General features: G+C 43.9%; 1 gene segment (V, D, J or C); it reads left to right on the top strand.

Annotated features, from left to right (window-relative positions):
• The window catches only part of LOC119961274, a 44,529-nt gene extending 36,407 nt beyond the window's left edge, over positions 1–8,122 (top strand). The window contains 3 exon segments of the C gene segment in view: positions 3,660–3,971; positions 6,863–7,168; positions 7,656–8,122. Coding sequence covers positions 3,660–3,971; positions 6,863–7,168; positions 7,656–8,050 — 1,013 coding nt within the window.
• Positions 8,123–20,997: the final 12,875 nt, after the last annotated feature.

A 20,997-nucleotide genomic window follows, 5' to 3' on the forward strand; every position in this document is an offset into this window, starting at 1 on the left:
CAACTGACTGCAACCCCTGCAAAGGTAAGTAATTTAAACTTACCACTCACCTCCCGATAGGCTCAGCCCCTGCCGGTATCCAATGGCTGGCTGCTGCAATTGAAATTGACAAATCTACTCACCAGCTGAAGTATCCCAGCTCCCGCCGAAATCCAACTGACTGCAACCCCTGCAAAGGTAAGTAATTTAAACTTACCACTCACCTCCCGATAGGCTCAGCCCCTGCCGGTATCCAATGGCTGGCTGCTGCAATTGAAATTGACAAATCTACTCACCAGCTGAAGTATCCCAGCTTCCGCCGAAATCCAACTGACTGCAACCCCTGCAAAGGTAAGTAATTTAAACTTACCACTCACCTCCCGATAGGCTCAGCCCCTGCCGGTATCCAATGGCTGGCTGCTGCAATTGAAATTGACAAATCTACTCACCAGCTGAAGTATCCCAGCTCCCGCCGAAATCCAACTGACTGCAACCCCTGCAACGGTAAGTAATTTAAACTTACCACTCACCTCCCGATAGGCTCAGCCCCTGCCGGTATCCAATGGCTGGCTGCTGCAATTGAAATTGACAAATCTACTCACCAGCTGAAGTATCCCAGCTCCCGCCGAAATCCAACTGACTGCAACCCCTGCAAAGGTAAGTAATTTAAACTTACCACTCACCTCCCGATAGGCTCAGCCCCTGCCGGTATCCAATGGCTGGCTGCTGCAATTGAAATTGACAAATCTACTCACCAGCTGAAGTATCCCAGCTCCCGCCGAAATCCAACTGACTGCAACCCCTGCAAAGGTAAGTAATTTAAACTTACCACTCACCTCCCGATAGGCTCAGCCCCTGCCGGTATCCAATGGCTGGCTGCTGCAATTGAAATTGACAAATCTACTCACCAGCTGAAGTATCCCAGCTCCCGCCGAAATCCAACTGACTGCAACCCCTGCAAAGGTAAGTAATTTAAACTTACCACTCACCTCCCGATAGGCTCAGCCCCTGCCGGTATCCAATGGCTGGCTGCTGCAATTGAAATTGACAAATCTACTCACCAGCTGAAGTATCCCAGCTCCCGCCGAAATCCAACTGACTGCAACCCCTGCAAAGGTAAGTAATTTAAACTTACCACTCACCTCCCGATAGGCTCAGCCCCTGCCGGTATCCAATGGCTGGCTGCTGCAATTGAAATTGACAAATCTACTCACCAGCTGAAGTATCCCAGCTCCCGCCGAAATCCAACTGACTGCAACCCCTGCAAAGGTAAGTAATTTAAACTTACCACTCACCTCCCGATAGGCTCAGCCCCTGCCGGTATCCAATGGCTGGCTGCTGCAATTGAAATTGACAAATCTACTCACCAGCTGAAGTATCCCAGCTCCCGCCGAAATCCAACTGACTGCAACCCCTGCAAAGGTAAGTAATTTAAACTTACCACTCACCTCCCGATAGGCTCAGCCCCTGCCGGTATCCAATGGCTGGCTGCTGCAATTGAAATTGACAAATCTACTCACCAGCTGAAGTATCCCAGCTCCCGCCGAAATCCAACTGACTGCAACCCCTGCAAAGGTAAGTAATTTAAACTTACCACTCACCTCCCGATAGGCTCAGCCCCTGCCGGTATCCAATGGCTGGCTGCTGCAATTGAAATTGACAAATCTACTCACCAGCTGAAGTATCCCAGCTCCCGCCGAAATCCAACTGACTGCAACCCCTGCAAAGGTAAGTAATTTAAACTTACCACTCACCTCCCGATAGGCTCAGCCCCTGCCGGTATCCAATGGCTGGCTGCTGCAATTGAAATTGACAAATCTACTCACCAGCTGAAGTATCCCAGCTCCCGCCGAAATCCAACTGACTGCAACCCCTGCAAAGGTAAGTAATTTAAACTTACCACTCACCTCCCGATAGGCTCAGCCCCTGCCGGTATCCAATGGCTGGCTGCTGCAATTGAAATTGACAAATCTACTCACCAGCTGAAGTATCCCAGCTCCCGCCGAAATCCAACTGACTGCAACCCCTGCAAAGGTAAGTAATTTAAACTTACCACTCACCTCCCGATAGGCTCAGCCCCTACCGGTATCCAATGGCTGGCTGCTGCAATTGAAATTGACAAATCTACTCACCAGCTGAAGTATCCCAGCTCCCGCCGAAATCCAACTGACTGCAACCCCTGCAAAGGTAAGTAATTTAAACTTACCACTCACCTCCCGATAGGCTCAGCCCCTGCCGGTATCCAATGGCTGGCTGCTGCAATTGAAATTGACAAATCTACTCACCAGCTGAAGTATCCCAGCTCCCGCCGAAATCCAACTGACTGCAACCCCTGCAACGGTAAGTAATTTAAACTTACCACTCACCTCCCGATAGGCTCAGCCCCTGCCGGTATCCAATGGCTGGCTGCTGCAATTGAAATTGACAAATCTACTCACCAGCTGAAGTATCCCAGCTCCCGCCGAAATCCAACTGACTGCAACCCCTGCAAAGGTAAGTAATTTAAACTTACCACTCACCTCCCGATAGGCTCAGCCCCTACCGGTATCCAATGGCTGGCTGCTGCAATTGAAATTGACAAATCTACTCACCAGCTGAAGTATCCCAGCTCCCGCCGAAATCCAACTGACTGCAACCCCTGCAAAGGTAAGTAATTTAAACTTACCACTCACCTCCCGATAGGCTCAGCCCCTGCCGGTATCCAATGGCTGGCTGCTGCAATTGAAATTGACAAATCTACACACCAGCTGAAGTATCCCAGCTCCCGCCGAAATCCAACTGACTGCAACCCCTGCAAAGGTAAGTAATTTAAACTTACCACTCACCTCCCGATAGGCTCAGCCCCTGCCGGTATCCAATGGCTGGCTGCTGCAATTGAAATTGACAAATCTACTCACCAGCTGAAGTATCCCAGCTCCCGCCGAAATCCAACTGACTGCAACCCCTGCAACGGTAAGTAATTTAAACTTACCACTCACCTCCCGATAGGCTCAGCCCCTGCCGGTATCCAATGGCTGGCTGCTGCAATTGAAATTGACAAATCTACTCACCAGCTGAAGTATCCCAGCTCCCGCCGAAATCCAACTGACTGCAACCCCTGCAAAGGTAAGTAATTTAAACTTACCACTCACCTCCCGATAGGCTCAGCCCCTGCCGGTATCCAATGGCTGGCTGCTGCAATTGAAATTGACAAATCTACTCACCAGCTGAAGTATCCCAGCTCCCGCCGAAATCCAACTGACTGCAACCCCTGCAAAGGTAAGTAATTTAAACTTACCACTCACCTCCCGATAGGCTCAGCCCCTGCCGGTATCCAATGGCTGGCTGCTGCAATTGAAATTGACAAATCTACTCACCAGCTGAAGTATCCCAGCTCCCGCCGAAATCCAACTCAACATAGCACAACATAGAGCTTGCTGTATTTGTGGCGTTACATAGGTTTATTCAGGGAAACATTAATAGATGCAGAAGTACACAAGGAATAATAAGAATAATGTTGTTTCCATACAGCGAGATGAAGCAGGGTGAGAAGATATTCATGTGGAATATAAACACTGCCGTTGAATCCTGCGGTCGAGTGGCATGGTTCTGTTTTGTGGCTTTTATGTAACTAATTCAAATATTTGTAATTGTTTGGTTTGAAACGGAATTAATTGAGAATAACATACATTTTCTTGAAGACCGCGTGGTTCATCATCCAACTGTTCTCCTCACATTGAGTGCCAGAGAAGAAATCACAAGCAACAGATTTGCAACTATAGTCTGTTCAATCGTTGATTTTCGTCCGAATTCCCTCAACGTGAAGTGGTTGAAGAATGGTCAAGTCATAGATTCGGGCTTCATCACTTCTCCCGGCTTCGAAGTAAAAGGGAACTTCGCAGCGACGAGTCATCTGACAGTACCTGCTGGGGAATGGTTCAGCAACACGGTCTATACCTGCCAGGTCACTCATAAAGACTCCACTCAAAGCCGAAACATCACCAGATCTCAGGGTAAGAGACCAATCCAAGAAAGTTAATGGTCATTCTTATTTCGCTCAAAGTCAATAATAATATTAGAATCTTCATAAGTCCTAGAATTAGTCCTATTTGTCAATTACGTAATTTGTGCCGCCTTCAAAATTTCAAAGGAAGGAAAGCCTTTCCTTTACACAATGTCTTTTCGAACATCGGATAGACCCAACCAATTGCCTCAGAAATGTGCTCATTGTATTAGAGTACAACACTTGATGGGCAGCACGGTGGCCTAGTGGTTAGCACAACCGCCTCACGGCGCTGAGGTCCCAGGTTCGATCTGGGTCACTGTCCGTGTGGAGTTTGCACGTTCTCCCCGTGTCTGCGTGGGTTTCGCCCCCACAACCCAAAAATGTGCAGAGTAGGTGGATTGGCCACGCTAAATTGCCCCTTAATTGGAAAAAATAATTGGCTAATCTAAATTTAAAAAAGAAAAAAAAAACACTTGTTAGCGGGTGTGCACAGAACATCCCAGAAAAAGAGATTTGATGCCAATACATTTTGTGGGTCTGATTCTGTTTCTTGAGGGCTACATCTTTCCCAGGAAACAGTCAGACTTCATCTGAGTGTTTCAATCGTTTTCCATATTATTTTCATTGCCTATTTCCAGCACCTACAGAGATTGGATTTGAGAATTAATAACTTTCTTGGTTTTCTTCTAGGTAGTAACAAAGGAAATTTCACATCACACTGACAAAGAAGATATTCCCTAAGCTTAGCATCTCACGCTAAAATCCATATCTCCCACAATAAAGTACTGGCTCGGTGCCACATTGATAATGTCACTACAATCGTGTGCTGAGAAAACTCTGGAGTGCGAATTCTACCCACGTTCCTTGTGAAGCAGTGTTCAAGGTTCCAAGACCTTCCAAGCGGGCAGCACGGTAGCATGGTGGTTAGCATAAATGCTTCACAGCTCCAGGGTCCCAGGTTCGATTCCCGGCTGGGTCACTGTCTGTGTGGAGTCTGCACGTCCTCCCCGTGTGTGCGTGGGTTTCCTCCAGGTGCTCCGGTTTCCTCCCACAGTCCAAAGATGTGCGGGTTAGGTGGATTGGCCATGCTAAATTTCCCGTAGTGTCCTAATAGGAAGGTTAAGGGGGGGGGCGTTGTTGGATTACGGGTATAGGGTGGATACGTGGGTTTGAGTAGGGTGATCATTGCTCGGCACAACATCGAGGGCCGAAGGGCCTGTTCTGTGCTGTACTGTTCTAAGACCTCACACAATAACGTGACATTTGTTTATTTTTTTTAAATTTTTCCAATTAAGGATCAGTTTTGCGGAATCAATCCACCTAACCTGCACATCTTTGGGTTGTGGACATCTTTGGTTTGTTCCAGCTGGACAAACCCACGCAGACATGGGGATAATGTGCAAACTCCGCACGGTCAGTGACCCACGTCCGGGATTCGAACCCGGGTCATCAGCACCGCAGTCCGCGCCACCTGCCGCCCTTTAACGTGGGATTTTGGATCAAATGTGGGACAGTCAGTGGGGAGCTATTTGTTTCACCTTTATCCCAAATTAGGACTGGTAGTACCTGACTGCAAAACATTACTGCACACAACTCCAATTCTAGCAATGATATAGAAATTATACCTGCTTTTGCGATCAGTGTAAGCAGCACAGCTGGCAGGTTCCATCGACAAACTCGCATTCCATTGATCGTAAAGGATTAATGGTTGAGCTAATTGAGGTCTTTCGGTTAATTCATGAAATTGAAGTTACTGTATAAATATTTACTCTGGGTTACATCCACATAATTAGTGAGTGTATTCTTGTGATGTCAGCTAAGATACCTCGTTAGGAGTTGATGTTAGGAAAACAGAGTTAGCCTTAAGTGATGTATATTTGTATTGTTAAATATTACCAAAATGTATCAATTTAGGTGAGTTTAGTTTAATGTTTCTGTGTAAGAAATGGCAAACTTTTAGTTATATTCCAGCTGGACAAAGATGTTCTATGTTTGGAGGTTTGGTTTCAGTTCAAACTGTGCTTCTAGTGTGCTGAGTGTTGTTATGCAATGAAGAGTAAATAACAGTTAGCAGAAGCGTAAGGCCATTGGTTAGCAAACGGGAACACTTTTAAGGGACAGGGTTCCTGAGTTTATGTTTAGCTGAAATCATCTGAAGTTGGTTTAGAAGGTTTGAGACGGAATATGCTTTGCTTTGCTAGAAACACTGTAGACCATTATAACTTTAATTCTGCCCAAGGATTACTATTGTTTAAAAAGAGAGATTAGCATTTTCTCGGCAGCCACATCACGACTTACAAACCAATAAAATGTCTGCCACGCTATTGGCCGTGTTTTAAATTAATTTGAGTATCCAATTATCTTCTTTTTCAATGTAAGGGGTAATTTTAGTGTGGCCAATCCACCTATCCTGCACATATTTTAGAGTTGTGAAGGTGAGACCCACACGGGGTGAATGTGCAATCGACACATGGACTGACCTGGGCCGTGAACGAAGCCGAGTCCTTGGCGCCGTGAGGCAGTTGTACTAATCACTGGGCCACCGTGCCACCCTGACCTTCTTCCGTGTTGTGATAGTCTTTTGGTTCTTAGTTTCCTTGCATTCGGTTGTGGTGATGTTCCTTCTGTAGCACGATTCCCCCTGTATTTAATGTAATTATTATAGCTGGCATTTTGTTTAGCCATTTCCAATGGCTCGGTCTGGACATAAACAGGAAATTCTATCGAGTCTTCCAGAAATGTTGCAACTCCCTGATTTTCAAATAATGATTGTGTTTTACACGACAGGGAGACATGAAATGTCACAAATATATATTTATCTTGTGAGAGTGAAAACTGAATACCGGTGTTCCTATTTTGAAGATGCCATTTTATTTGACATTCACGTCTGCTTCCCAGATAATTCCCGCTGCACATATCCTGTAATGACTCTGCTGCCACCACCAATCGAACAACTCTTATTGGAGGCCACAGTAACCTTAACCTGCATTGTCTCTAATGCTCCCTATGGAGTCAACGTGTCTTGGACCCTGGAGAAGAATATGCTGAAATCAGAGATTGCCTTACAACCTGGTGAAGATTCTCACAGTGTGATCAGCAAATTAAACATCTCGACACAAGCCTGGCTGAGTGGGGCTGTGTTTGTCTGCGTGATGAGCCATCAGGACCTGCCAACCCCTTTAAGAAATTCATTCTGCAAGGAAGGTGAGTGATTAGATTGAAGCTACAAGTGAGTGGTTGTGTCTATTTCCAGTTTACACGTCGATTTCTGGTATCCAGTGTATTACCGGACCACTTTGATTGCTAATTTCACGATGAGAAAATGTCTGTAAGGGTATGTGATGCAGTTCAGTGCAAGTGCACAAGTGAACGAATGGGCACGGAGATGAAGGATGAAGGTTAGATGAGTTATGGTAGTAGGAACCTCGTGTTGCTCTTGAACACCAGCACAGAGCAGTTGGGCAGAAGGGCCTCTTTCTGTGGTGTAAACGTTTTACACTGTCCAACCTCCTAATTTCTCCAGTGAAATGATGATGTCCAATTCTTCTCCGCGCTGGCAAACGGGACAGACTCCAAAACTGAGAACGAAAAAAATAAAATCCAAAGCAAAACGCAGTTTTCTCACATCTATCCTGTGGTTCCATTGTCTCCGGAATTCCCCATTTTATTGATATTTATTGTACATTTTCAGCAGATCTAAATCCACGGGAACCGTCCGTCTCTGTCCTCCTGCCCTCGGCTGAAGACGTCTCCGCTCAGAGATTCGTCTCCCTCAGCTGCTTAGTGAGAGGTTTCTCCCCCCGAGAGATCTTCGTCAAGTGGACCGTCAATGACAAGCCGGTGAATCCCGGCAACTACAAGAACACCGAGGTGATGGCGGAGAACGGCAATAGCTCCTTCTTCATGTACAGCCTGTTATCCATTGCAGCGGAGGAGTGGGCCAGCGGCGCTTCTTACTCCTGTGTGGTGGGACATGAAGCCATCCCCTTGAAGATCATCAACAGAACGGTTGATAAATCCAGCGGTAAACCCAGTTTTGTGAACATTTCCCTCGCTCTGATGGACACTGTCAATTCATGTCAATGAGAATCTATCGAGTAGAATTCTTACCTTCGGATACATAATAAAGGGATGTTCCCCACTTATGAGTTAACTACACATACTGTGAATTAATAGTTTTCCAATTTTGCTGATATTCGACATGTTAAATTGAAGCCACATAGTTACAGCCTCAGCTCTTTTATAACTTAATCTCAAATATACCTGTCCTAGAGACAGAGGAAAGATCATTCATTTCACAAAGTAATTACGTCAACTTTCCTCCCGCTGACGAATGATCTGACAATTTTATATTTCAGACAAACAAACACATCATATTTATATCTCGGTGTTCCTGCTTCTCTCAGTGTCCATCCCTTTAAAATTGATGTCAGCTTTCTGTTGCTGCATCAAATCTACTGGGAGAAAAAATGATTGCCATTCAGGAAAGCAAATGATATCTCCAGTTCACAACCAAGGTGCAAGGATGGACATCATTGAGCACATTGAACACCCGCTTCCCCAACAGAGTGAAAATTCCGCAAACAAGATCAATGGCGCGCAAACACAAGCACACACACAGGCACAAAACAAACTCACTCACAGAGAGAATAACACACACGAATACACTCATACACACTCTGACATTGGATCACACGTACACTAATAAGGGTCAAAATGTAAAGTCACCGTAGTCCCAGATTACCACAGGCTGTTTTCCCCTTTGAGGGGGAGAGCTGACTGGTGGTGATTTAACCTGGCGATCACCACACTTCAGGCGAGGGGCAAGGTTGAGAAGACAGGGCCTTCAGGAATAACCTCTGCGGCACTAACATATACTATTCTAGGCAGACATCGGCTCAGGCACACACACACACAAACAGATTCCCCGACAGACACGCACACAAACACATTCACACACACATACACAAACATTCATAGAAAGACAAAGCTTCACGGACATGCAAAAGAATACACCCACACAGACACCCTGACACAAGGGTTTGGTTTAGCTCACTGGGCTAAATCGCTGGCTTTTAAAGCAGACCAAGGCAGGCCAGCAGCACAGTTCGATTCCCCTACCAGCCTTCCTGGACAGGCGCCTGAATGTGGCGACTAGGGGCTTTTCACAGTAACTTCATTGAAGCCTACTCGTGACAATAAGCGATTTTTATTTCATTTTTCACAAGGTAGCAGGCACGGGCATCGACACATTCGCAAACCCACTCTCTCCTACACGTACACTTGTTGCGACGAATGATATTGCACAAAACCAAACCCCCACTCACACAGGCACTGATATATATGCGGACACAGCCAAACACAGTTACACTCACAAAGACATGTGCACGAATTCATGCATACACATGAGACACGAAGACACAGATTGAAACACATACGCAGAGCAATATAGACGCAGGCTGACACAAAATTACTCAAGTGAAGATCCACATAAACACAAAAATGCAGACACAAACAGACACCCACCCACACAAGATCATTTATATGCACTTACATGCAACGACAAATGCTCACACACACACATACCTAAAACACAGGCACCCGCACATATATGGACACAGGAACACACAAAGCTCCATGGATTAAGATGCACAACCAGAAACATGCAGACACAACCACACACGCACAAAGACTGATACAAGATTACTCACAGAAATACACGCACCCTCTGTAACGCACACGAACAAACTCAAACACAAAGTGACAGAAGATCACTGCCATCAAAGTATTACGCAAATACACATACAAATGCAGATACAAGCATGCAGATACAGAAGGTGACACACATGCACACAAAAAAATCACATACACACGAGATCACGGACAAACTATACACCCTTCAAATTTATATACACTGGTGCAAAATTATACACATAAATACACATACACACAACAGAAACACAGAGAGAAACACACACAAAGTGAATCAAGATCTCTGACACAAGCAATAATGCACAGGACACACAGAGACACGCCAACACATTGACACAGACAAGATCACGCTCAATCACTTATCCGAGTGCACACGCAAACATACCGACACAAATGTACAAGCATAAACCACTCGCACTCATACGGTCATGAACTGAAAAGCACAGACGCCCATCATACACACATACAGACGCAGACACTGCTCAAGATCACTCACACCCATACAAATTCAACCACACAAGGGCACACAAGCACAGACGCGCACATATAGAGTGACACAAAATTACAAACCCATACTCACTGACACAAGATTACTCATACACATTAACACACACGCTCACAGGACACAAGATTACTCACACACAGAAACATTCACACGTGAAGTGACACATACACGGACACACAGAGGCACAGACTAATACTGTCAAAGGTCACTGACATAATTATGCCAGAGCATCACACAAATGCACAACGTGAAACGTGAACACACAGACAATAACACACATGCACAAGCTGACATGCCAGGATAGGACACACAAGTACACATTCACACAGCAAGACGCAAGTGTACACACTATAGCACACACAATTACACTGACATAAGATCACACACAGCACACAAGCATGTGCACGTACGCAGAGGCACAGGTATGCACACATTCATACGGACATGTAAACACACCCATGCACGTACACACAAGCACACTGACACAAAATCACTTGCACGCATTCACACAAAGAACACAAAAACAGACACCGACACACGATCACACAAACTCAGAGCATACGCACGAACACAGAAAACTAGACAGACACACAGATAGAGACATATAGGCAAACATACATGTACGTAAACACTCACTGACACAGAGACGTAGGCACAGACACACGATCACTCACACATTCACCCGGGTACACATACATTGGGAAATGCACACATGTGCCACACGCACACTCGCAGACAGAGAGAAATACAAACAAAAGCACAAGGACACATGCACACACAGGGACGCACAGACGTAGATACACAAACAAACTAACACACACAGTTGTGCACGCCAATAGACACAAACACAGAAATACACTCCAAGAGGCACACATAACTATGGACGAAAACATATACACAGATAAACACACATGTACATACCCATAAACTCACACACACAAACCCACAGAAACCTGAAGACATGTAAATGCCCACAAAATCATATCTATACGCACACACTAATACATACGTATAAACACCGAAGAATACAGAGATGCACATGCACAAATTGGGCAAGATTATTTGCCCTCTCCGAGGCGGATTTTGCAGTGGCGAGATCTTCTGGTCTCATAGAATTTACAGTGCAGAAGGAGGTCATCCGGCCCATGGCGTCTGCACCGGCTCTTGGAAAGAACACCCGAACCAAGGTCAACACCTCCACCCTATCCCCATAACCCAGTAACCCCACCCAACACTAAGGGCAATTTTGGACACTAAGGGCAATTTATCATGGCCAATCCACCTAACCCGCACATATTTGGACTGTGGGAGGAAATCGCAGCACCCGGAGGAAACCCACGCACACAAGGGGAAGATGTGGAGACTCCGCACAGACAGTGACCCAAGACAGAATCGAACCTGGGACCCTGGAGCTGTGAAGCAATGGTGGTATCCACAATGCTACCATGCTGCCCCTCGCTGCCATTAATGTGATTTCCCATTGAATCCACCTCACGCCGCCGTGAAACCCACGGTGGTGGTGAGCCATTGGTGGAAGCGGAAGCGGAAGATCCCAATCTTGAACAGCCAGAAGATCTGGCCCTATAATATTTACAGAAACCCACACCTAAGAAAACACACATGCGCACATAAAGATATGCATAGATGCACATACAATACACAAAGGTTCATACAAACACAATCCCATTAGCAGAATGATAGAATCTCGTGCATAAGTATTGCCATATTCATTGTTATACTTTTAAGAACACCGAAGTTTAGCCATAAAATACACAATCACGTAGATTAATGCAGGCACTTTATGCAACGTTATGAAATCTTTGATACAAGGACACATAAATAATATTTTCAGACATTGAGAAGATATAACAATTAATATGGTTACACAGACACACACACATAAACACACGCAACAATACACATGTGCACGTAAACAGATGTCATCACAAAGTTATCAATGTTCATCGACACATAAAGTCAACCAATAACACATAGAGGCACTCATGGGAGCACCGGCATGCGAGTGTCACCGTGTGTGAGTGATCATCATTAAACTAACAACGTAAAAATATATATAAACAGATGTATTAACAGCATTGACCCACTTTAGCACAAATGTGAATATGGAAATCTGAACATCAAAACATCAGCAAACTGATAAATGCACTCACATACACACAGTTGTCGATGAACAGACTTACACTCACAGAAACAAGCATGAAAATAATCGTATCAACACTCGTATCACACATAAGACCAGAAGACCTAGGAGCAGAATTAGGCCACTCGGCTCATCGAGTCTGCTACGCCATTCAATCATGGCTGATATTTTTCTCATCACCATCCCCCTGCCTTCTCCCCATAATCCATGATCTCCTTATTAATCAAGAACCTATCTACCTCTGTACTAAAGACACTCAATGATTTGGCCTCCACAAGCTTCTGTGTTAAAGAGTCCCCAAAAATTCACCATCCTCTGACTGAAGAACGTCCTCCTCACCTCTGTTTTAACTGATCGTCCCTTCAATCTGAGATTGTGTCTTCTGGTTCTGTTTTTTCCTACAAGTGGAAACATCCTCTTCACATCCACCATATCCTCTATCCTCGCAGTATCCTGTAAGTGTCAAGCCCAGATTCCTGAACCGTTCCTCATACAGAAAGCGCATAATTCCAGGGATCATTCCTGTGAATCTCCTCTGGACCCTTTCCAAGGCCAGCATATACTTCCTTAAATACGGAGCCCCAAACTGCTCACAGTACTACAAACGTATTCTCGCCCTTTCGACATTGCATTTGCCTTCCCGACTGCCGATTGAACCTACACATTAACCTGAAGAGAATTTTGAACAAGGACGTCCAAGTCCCCTTGTGGTCTGATTCCCTAAGAATTTCCCCGTTCAGAAAATAGTCTGTGCCCACATTCCTCCTTCAAATGTGCATAACCTCATACTTTTCCATATTGTATTCCATCTGCCATTTCTTTGCCCATTTTCCTAGCCTGTCCAAGTTCTCTGCAGGCCCTCTGTTTCCTCAATACTACCTGTCCCTCTACAGACCTTTGTATCATCTACCAACTTAGAAACAATGGCCTCAGTTCCTTCTTGCTGATCAATAATGTATATCGTGAAAAGTTGTGGTCCCAGCACCGACCCCTAAGGCACACCACTAGTCACCGGCTGCCATCGTGAAAAAAAACCCTTTATCCACATTCTCTGCCCTCTGCCAGCCACCTAATTCTCTATCCATTTCATGATCTTAGTCTTAACACCATGGGCTCTTAACCTATTTAAGTCTCCTATGCGGCACCTTGCCAAAGGCCTTCTGGAAATCTAAATGAATCACGTCCACTGTTTCTCCTTTGTATAACTTCTTTGTTACCCCCTCAAAGAACTCTAACAGATTTGTCAGGCATGACCTCCCTTTGACAAAGCTGTGCTCACTCAGTCCTATTTTATTATGCACTTCCAAGTATTCCGCCATCTAATCTTTAATAATGAACTCTAAAATATTACCAATCACCGAAGTCAGTCTAACCTGCCTATAATTTCCCGTCTTCTGCCTCCCTTCATTCCGAAACAGTGTTGCTGCATTAGCTACTTTCCAGTCTACTGGGACCCTCCCTGCCTCCAGTGATTCCTTAGAAATCACCACCAATGCCTCAACAATCTCCTCGGCTATCTATTTTAGAATCCTGGTGTGGAGTCCATCCGGTCCAGGTGATATATCCACCTTCAGACTTTCAGTTTCCCCAGAACGTTCTCCTTAGTGATGGTCACTACACTCAGCTGTGCCTCCTGATTCTCCCGGAGTTTTGGCATCCCACTGGTGTCTTCCACCGTGAAGACTGATGCAAAGCAACTATTCAGTTCCTCCGCCACTTCTTTGTTCCCTATTATTACTTCTCCAGCCTCATTTCAATGTCTATTTCTGTCTCTCTTACCTTTTGTATATTGAAAAAAACTCTTCCTATCTTCTTTGATATTACGAGCTGGCGTGCACTCATATTTCATCTTCTCCCCTTATTGCTTTTTTAATTGTCCTCTGCCTGTTTTTAAAGGCTTCCCAATCCTCTGACTTCTTACTAATCCTCGTCACTTTGTATGCTTTTTGTTTTGTTTTGATGCTGTCCTTGACTTCCCTCGTCAGCCATGGATGCCTTGTCCTCCCTTGAGCATGTTTCCTCCTCATGTGATGGATTAATGTTGTGACCTCCGAACAACCCCCAACACCTCCTGCCATTACTGTTCCATTGAAGTCTTTCCTGTTAGGCTCCTTTTTCAATCAAGTCTAGCCAGCTCCTCCCTCATGTCTTTGAATAGACATTAACAGTCATAATAATAATAACCTTTATTATTGTTACACGTAGGCGAACAGTAACCGAGCAATGAAGTTACCGTGAAAATGTCCTAGTAGTCACACTCCGGCGCCTGTTCGGGTAAACAGAGGGAAATCTCAGAATGTCCAATTCAACTAACCTGCACATCTTCGGACTGTGGGAGGAAACCGGAGCATCCCGAGGAAACTCAAGCAGACGGGGGAGAACGAGCAGACTCCGCACAGACAGTGACCCAAGTCGGGAATCGCACCCGAATGCCTGGAGTTGTGAAGCAATTGTGCTAACCAATGTGCTACCATGCCGTCCATAATACACACACACACACACACACACACACACGTTAAATACCAGGCACTAGCGTCTCGTCGGGATATCAATTGGAATGTAGTTTTTCAATGGATGCATCCTCCGCAAAACTTACAGGCACTCCTACCATAACCATCAGAATATTCTTCGGTTGTAATCGTGCCTCATTCTTTCGAAAGAAAAGGCACTGGCAAAAAAACCGCATTTTTCGTGTGAAGAATGTTCAGGAAAAACAGTTTCGGTGTTAGGAACTAACAACGATTGTTAAAAGCCACTAACTTAATAAAATGGGAATTGGACATTAAAGTAGACGAAATGCAATAGATTGTCGAAGATATAACAGAAGTAATAAAGAAATGGACATGCTGGGTTAATAAACTATCTAATTATACTTACTCGGTAACATCCTTGTAGATACCACAGATCGCATCTGGATTGAAGACTATGGAGATGATAACAGCAACATCTGGACAACCGCTTCCACATTCATCACCCTGTTCTTCTTCAGCATGTCCTACAGCGCTGCAGTCACTTTGGTGAAGGTGAGAAGATTCAATCCACTCATAGTTAAGTCCAACAGAAGCTGTTCAAAAATATCCCAATGTTTCATTCATTCCAAACGCTATAATTAATTTCGCAGATCACAAACGTCTATTTCATTATTTTATCCTCTTTTACAGATCAAGTGATGCACTGAATTGCGAATTGCAGACGCCGTAGATTTTCTTGACTTGTTTATTATGATTTCCGCATTCCGAACTATAAATTTGCACTCTTGATCATTCAAAAATTGAAATCTTTCAGTTTGCGATTCCAAACTACAACTAGGCCATCATGGACAGCATTCCCGTTTTTCCATTTGTAATGTGAAGATGTTCATACTTTTTTTAAAATTTAGATTAGCCAATTATTTTTTCCAATTAAGGGGCAATTTAGCGTGGCCAATCCACCTACTCTGCACATGTTTTGAGTTGTAGGGGCGAAACCCACGCAGACACGGGGAGAATGTGCAAACTCCACACAGACAGTGACGCAGAGCCGGGATCGAACCTGGGACCTCAGCACCGTGAGGCAGTTGTGCTAACCACTAGGCCACCGTGCTGCCCTAGATGTTCATCCTTAATGTGTACCAGGCAGCAAACAGAATACAGAAGCTCAATATAAATTGAAGGGAACAATATTGAATAATAAATTAGAAAAGTTACTTATTTTTACTTTGATTGCAATCTACTGGAAAATTCGAAGCTATAATTACATTGCCGGCACACTGTTGGGTGTGTTAATGTCTCTGCTTATGGCAGCTCAGCACGCATAAACTCTGTTTTCATTGTGGCGCTCAATCATTATATTCACGATTGTTAACTTTAAAATAAGCGTTTCTGCAAACTGTGCTCTCAAATTATTAATTAATCTTAAATGAAAATGAATTATGACTTTGATTAATTGCTTTTTCGAAGATCCATCAACCACGTTTCGTTTTATCCATTAAAAATCCACGATACCCAGGGATCGTATCTCCCTGCTCCATTCCCTCTAACACCATCCACCTGAACTCACTGAACATCACCCCAGGGATCCTCCCTCCTTGCTCGATTTCCTCTGATACCATCCCCCTGAACTCACTGAACATCACCCCAGGGATCCTCTCTCCCTGCTCCATTCCCTCTGATACCATACCCCTTAACTCATTGAGCATCACCCCAGGGATCCTCTCTCCCGGCTCCATTCATTCTGCTATTATCCCCCTTAACTTACTGAACATCACCCCAGGGATCCTCTCTACCTGCTCCATTCCCTCTGATACCATCCCCCTTAACTCATTGAACATCACTCCAGTGATATTCTCTCCCGGCTCCATTCCCTCTAATACCACCCCTCTTAACTCACTGAACATCACCCCAGGGATCCTCGCTTCCTGCTCAATTTCCTCTGATACCACAGAACATAGAACAGTCCAGCACAGAACAGGCCCTTTGGTCCTCGATGTTGTGCTGAGCAATGATCACCCTACTCAAACCCACGTATCCACCCTATACCCGTAACCCAACAACCCCCCCCCCCCCTTAATCTTACTTTTAAGGACACTACGGGCAATTTAGCATGGCCAATACACCTAACCCGCACATCTTTGGACTGTGGGAGGAAACCGGAGCACCCGGAGGAAACCCACGCACACATGGGGAGGACGTGCAGACTCCGCACAGACAGTGACCCAGCCGGGAATCAAACCTGGGACCCTGGAGCTGTGACACATTTATGCTAACCACCATGCTACCGTGCTGCCCAGAAACCATCTCCCTTAACTCACTGAATATCACCTCAGGGATCCTCTCTCCCTGCTCCATTCCCTCTGATACCATCCCCTTAACTCACTGAACATCACCCCAGGGATCCTCTCTCCTTGCTCAATTTCCTCTGATACCATCCCCCTGAACTCACTGAACATCACACCAAGGATCCTCGCTTCCTGCTCCATTTCCTCTGATACCATCCCCGTTAACTCACTGAACATCACCCCAGGGACCCTCTCTCCCTGCTCCATTCCCTCTGATACCATTGTCCTTAACTCACTGAACATCACCCCAGGGATCCTCTCTCGTTGTTCCATTCCCTCTGTTACCATCGCCCTGAACTCAATGAACATCGCCCCAGGGATCCTTTCTCCCTGCTCCTTTCCCTTTGATATCATCCCCCTGAACTCACTAAACATTAATCCCAGGGATTACCTGTCCCTGCTCCATTCCCCCTTATTTCCGTACCTTTACTGGCCTTTAAGAAATTGGCGCTGATATTTGGAACAAAAACTGAGCCTATTTGATGACATATTTGCTTTCTGGGTGTTTGTCTCTCCATGGGCTTCTATGGCTCTCAAATATTATGTCTTATGTGTCTGCCAAGGCGCTTAGATCCCAATTTATCTCAAATAAAACTTAATTCAAATCAGTTTTGTAGTTTCATATTCAAATCGTAGAAAGGATAAAAGTATAATTGATGTGCATAAACATTTCTTGCTTCATTTGTTTTTTAATATAGATTGATCACCAACGTGACATCCACATGGTGCAAAATGAAGTGTGATATACATTTTCAGAAAGCAATGTTTATACAGACACCGAGTCGTCGTGCTTAAATTCTTAGCGTAATGGGACATCGAGAGAAATAACTTATAAATACTCCAAATTGAAACCCGCGGACATTAAAACTGTTTCTTCTGAGGCTGTATGTAACAGGAACAGTGAAATAGAGGTTCAATCGCAAATGTACATGGATGGATAGTTTATCTGGTTAGCTCATGAATTTTAAACTCACCACTATTCTTAGAATTCTCCCTATACCAAAAAAAGGTCGATATTCTAAATGGTGAACAGGGATTCTCACTTCCTGACTCCGATGCAGTCTTCGTTGGGTACTATTTAGGTCAAACTATATTTTCACGTTATCCCCCAGTATAACCCATACCTTCACCGAAGAAATTTACCTACTTACCCCTTAGTAGCATCGATGTCCTGGGTCCTACGTTGTTAATGAAGTAAAGTAGGCTAATAACCACTTTTTCAGGTTAAGTTATTTTATTATTATATATTTTCTTTTAAAAGCTGCAAACTCTTTCTTTACAGAAAGGAAAAAAAGATCTTGCTTCGGGATCCTTCTTGTTGGTTGAAGGGACCTTCAGGCCCTGGCCTTGACAATCGATCTTCTTAAAATCTTGTCTTCTTGAGTTGTATTCGCTGGTGAACTCGGTTGCTGTGTCCTATCCTTCCCATGCACCGAGCTGTGAGAGTTGGCTCTGGTGGCTGTCCCCTTTCTTCAGATTTATATTCTCTTTCGAAGAGTCACCAAGTTTTAACGACTTTATTGTAAATGAGCTTGTTTCATTTTGATTGTCAAAAAGTATCCTTGATGCAAACATCCAAATACAACCAACTATTCACTTTGCGCACAACGTCACCTTTCAGATCTGATTTAAAAAACGCCCGGTTTCAATAGTTGTTACCTCCACTTCCTGCTTTTGAATCGCTTAATTTTCCAATTGTCCCCAGCTCATAACTTTGCCTTTGATTTTGACTTCAAATTGTGTCTCCCGTAGACAGGTCGTCTCCAATTTTCTTTTAATTGACTTGATGTCCATAGAATTTTACACTTTAGAATTTACACCAAATTCGACTGAGCATCTTCCATCCTTTCCAGCTGTTTACTAAGAGTTTATTTCAATTAAGGTGTGAGACTTTGATTTTAGCTGTATGCTAAAATTTAACTGAGAGACTTGCCTGTTTGAAACATTCGTCAATTGAATCTCTCATCCATGCCTTTCCAGATACTTCCTGAGATAGTTACATTCCATGAAGGTGTGAGGCATTGTTTTAGCTTACCACATGAAACCTGTGTGTTTGATAATCTGCATTTTACAATCCTGCTCTTTGCAGCTGCTATTAACCTTTTGTGGGATCTTTCCCTGTATCCTCTCAGACCAGATATTGCCAGACTTCCATGTTTCAAATGACACATTTTTCTGTATTTTCAAGAACACCCCGTCTTGACATTTGAAACATAACTATATAATTTGGTTAATTGTCCCTCCATCCAATTGTACTAACATATATCCCCGATCTTTGTCATTTGTATGCATGTGTTGCAATTTTAAATTTTGCACCGAAATCAATTCGTAAATGTATCCATATCTCAGACCAGTGTCGATAAGAGTCTTGTTTTTCTTCCTCAAGTCAAATTACCGTGAACCATAGCCATAGCCGCTCAGGAAGGTAATACAATTGCTTTCCGTGTGTCATTGGAATGGTAATTATGATATCATGTACCACCCACTGATCCCCTTGCTTCATTAATTTAAAAGGTTCATTTGATCCTGCTTATATTCCTAACATCCCCACATTAATGTCTAACATTGTCGTGAACCATGTATGTCTGCCAACCCCTGGTTTACGTGAGAGAATATCTTTCTGACAAATTTCCTTCAGATACCTTTTGTCTGTCATCGTTTCCCTTACAACATGAAAGTGTATATTTTCCATTACAGCATTTGCAAAACCACATTGAACTGTCAGTTTTCCAAATAAATTCTCCCTATTGTTAAACACACAGTAAAAAATTAAGTCTTATCTTAACATATTATTCATTACCTAACCACACAAATAGACTGTGTGTTACAACTTTACATATTTTCAACTGTATTCACAATTTAAATATCAGAAATAAGGTAAAATATCGAAACATCCCTTCTTCGCTTTGGGACCAATAGTCATTACATACTAAATATGATATATAAACAACATCAATATTATTTGTACTGTTCTATTTAGTTAAATCAAGAAAACACACTAAACTACGACTATTCCCTCTATTAAAACATTCACACAGTTTAGAAATGCGGATCAAGTTCTTTAACGGCACACCTACTCCCCTTATCGTATATATATATAGCAGTCCCTATCAATTTACATGAAATTTCTTTCTTTAATAACAATTACAGCTCTTCAATGCAATATTGTTTTGCTGCATTGGTAACAATTTTCCCGCCGTGGTATCAAGCTACAAAAATTCTTAAACGATTGTCATTTATCATGTTGGGGTTCCTCGTCAGTCGCTGCTGTCTGCCGAGACCCTTAATAATTCCACCGCGTAGTACATACCCCGTGGAGACCACAGATCATCCATCAGCTAATGGCCAGTTAGAGATGTCTGACCGGAGGTTTCACTGTTCAGTAATAATTTGATATTTTGATTTGTTTCTAACCCGTAAAGTTTTCCTCCGGGCTCTTTCATTTAATTCCCTCAAATTTGTAGCCAATTGTATCATTAGATTTCCCCCAATCCTGTCTAAAAGATTCTTCTCTGGAGCGTAGTTCTCTTCCTTCTTGTAAACTGGTTCGTTATTTATTTTTTTTCCACCTGACAAATCAAATGAACAGATCAAGGGCGTAGAGGGCCCTATTCTTTAATTTGTACCTTCTGTTTTCATTTGGTTAACCCAGAAGTGCCCTCTCCAGGACTTCCGGATTTCTTTTGCCACCATTTCTTTTTGAACTGGTTTATTTTCCATATCCTTGACGTACATCATACAATTAAGGCCTGTTAAGCCTCCTCCTTCTGTCATTGCACCCCTGAGTGCGATGCGAAGAATCTCAACCTCCTCTTTTGCTCACCCAGTGATCCAATCTG

This window comes from Scyliorhinus canicula, unplaced genomic scaffold (genome assembly GCF_902713615.1).
Source record: "Scyliorhinus canicula unplaced genomic scaffold, sScyCan1.1, whole genome shotgun sequence".
Lineage (NCBI taxonomy): Eukaryota > Metazoa > Chordata > Chondrichthyes > Carcharhiniformes > Scyliorhinidae > Scyliorhinus > Scyliorhinus canicula.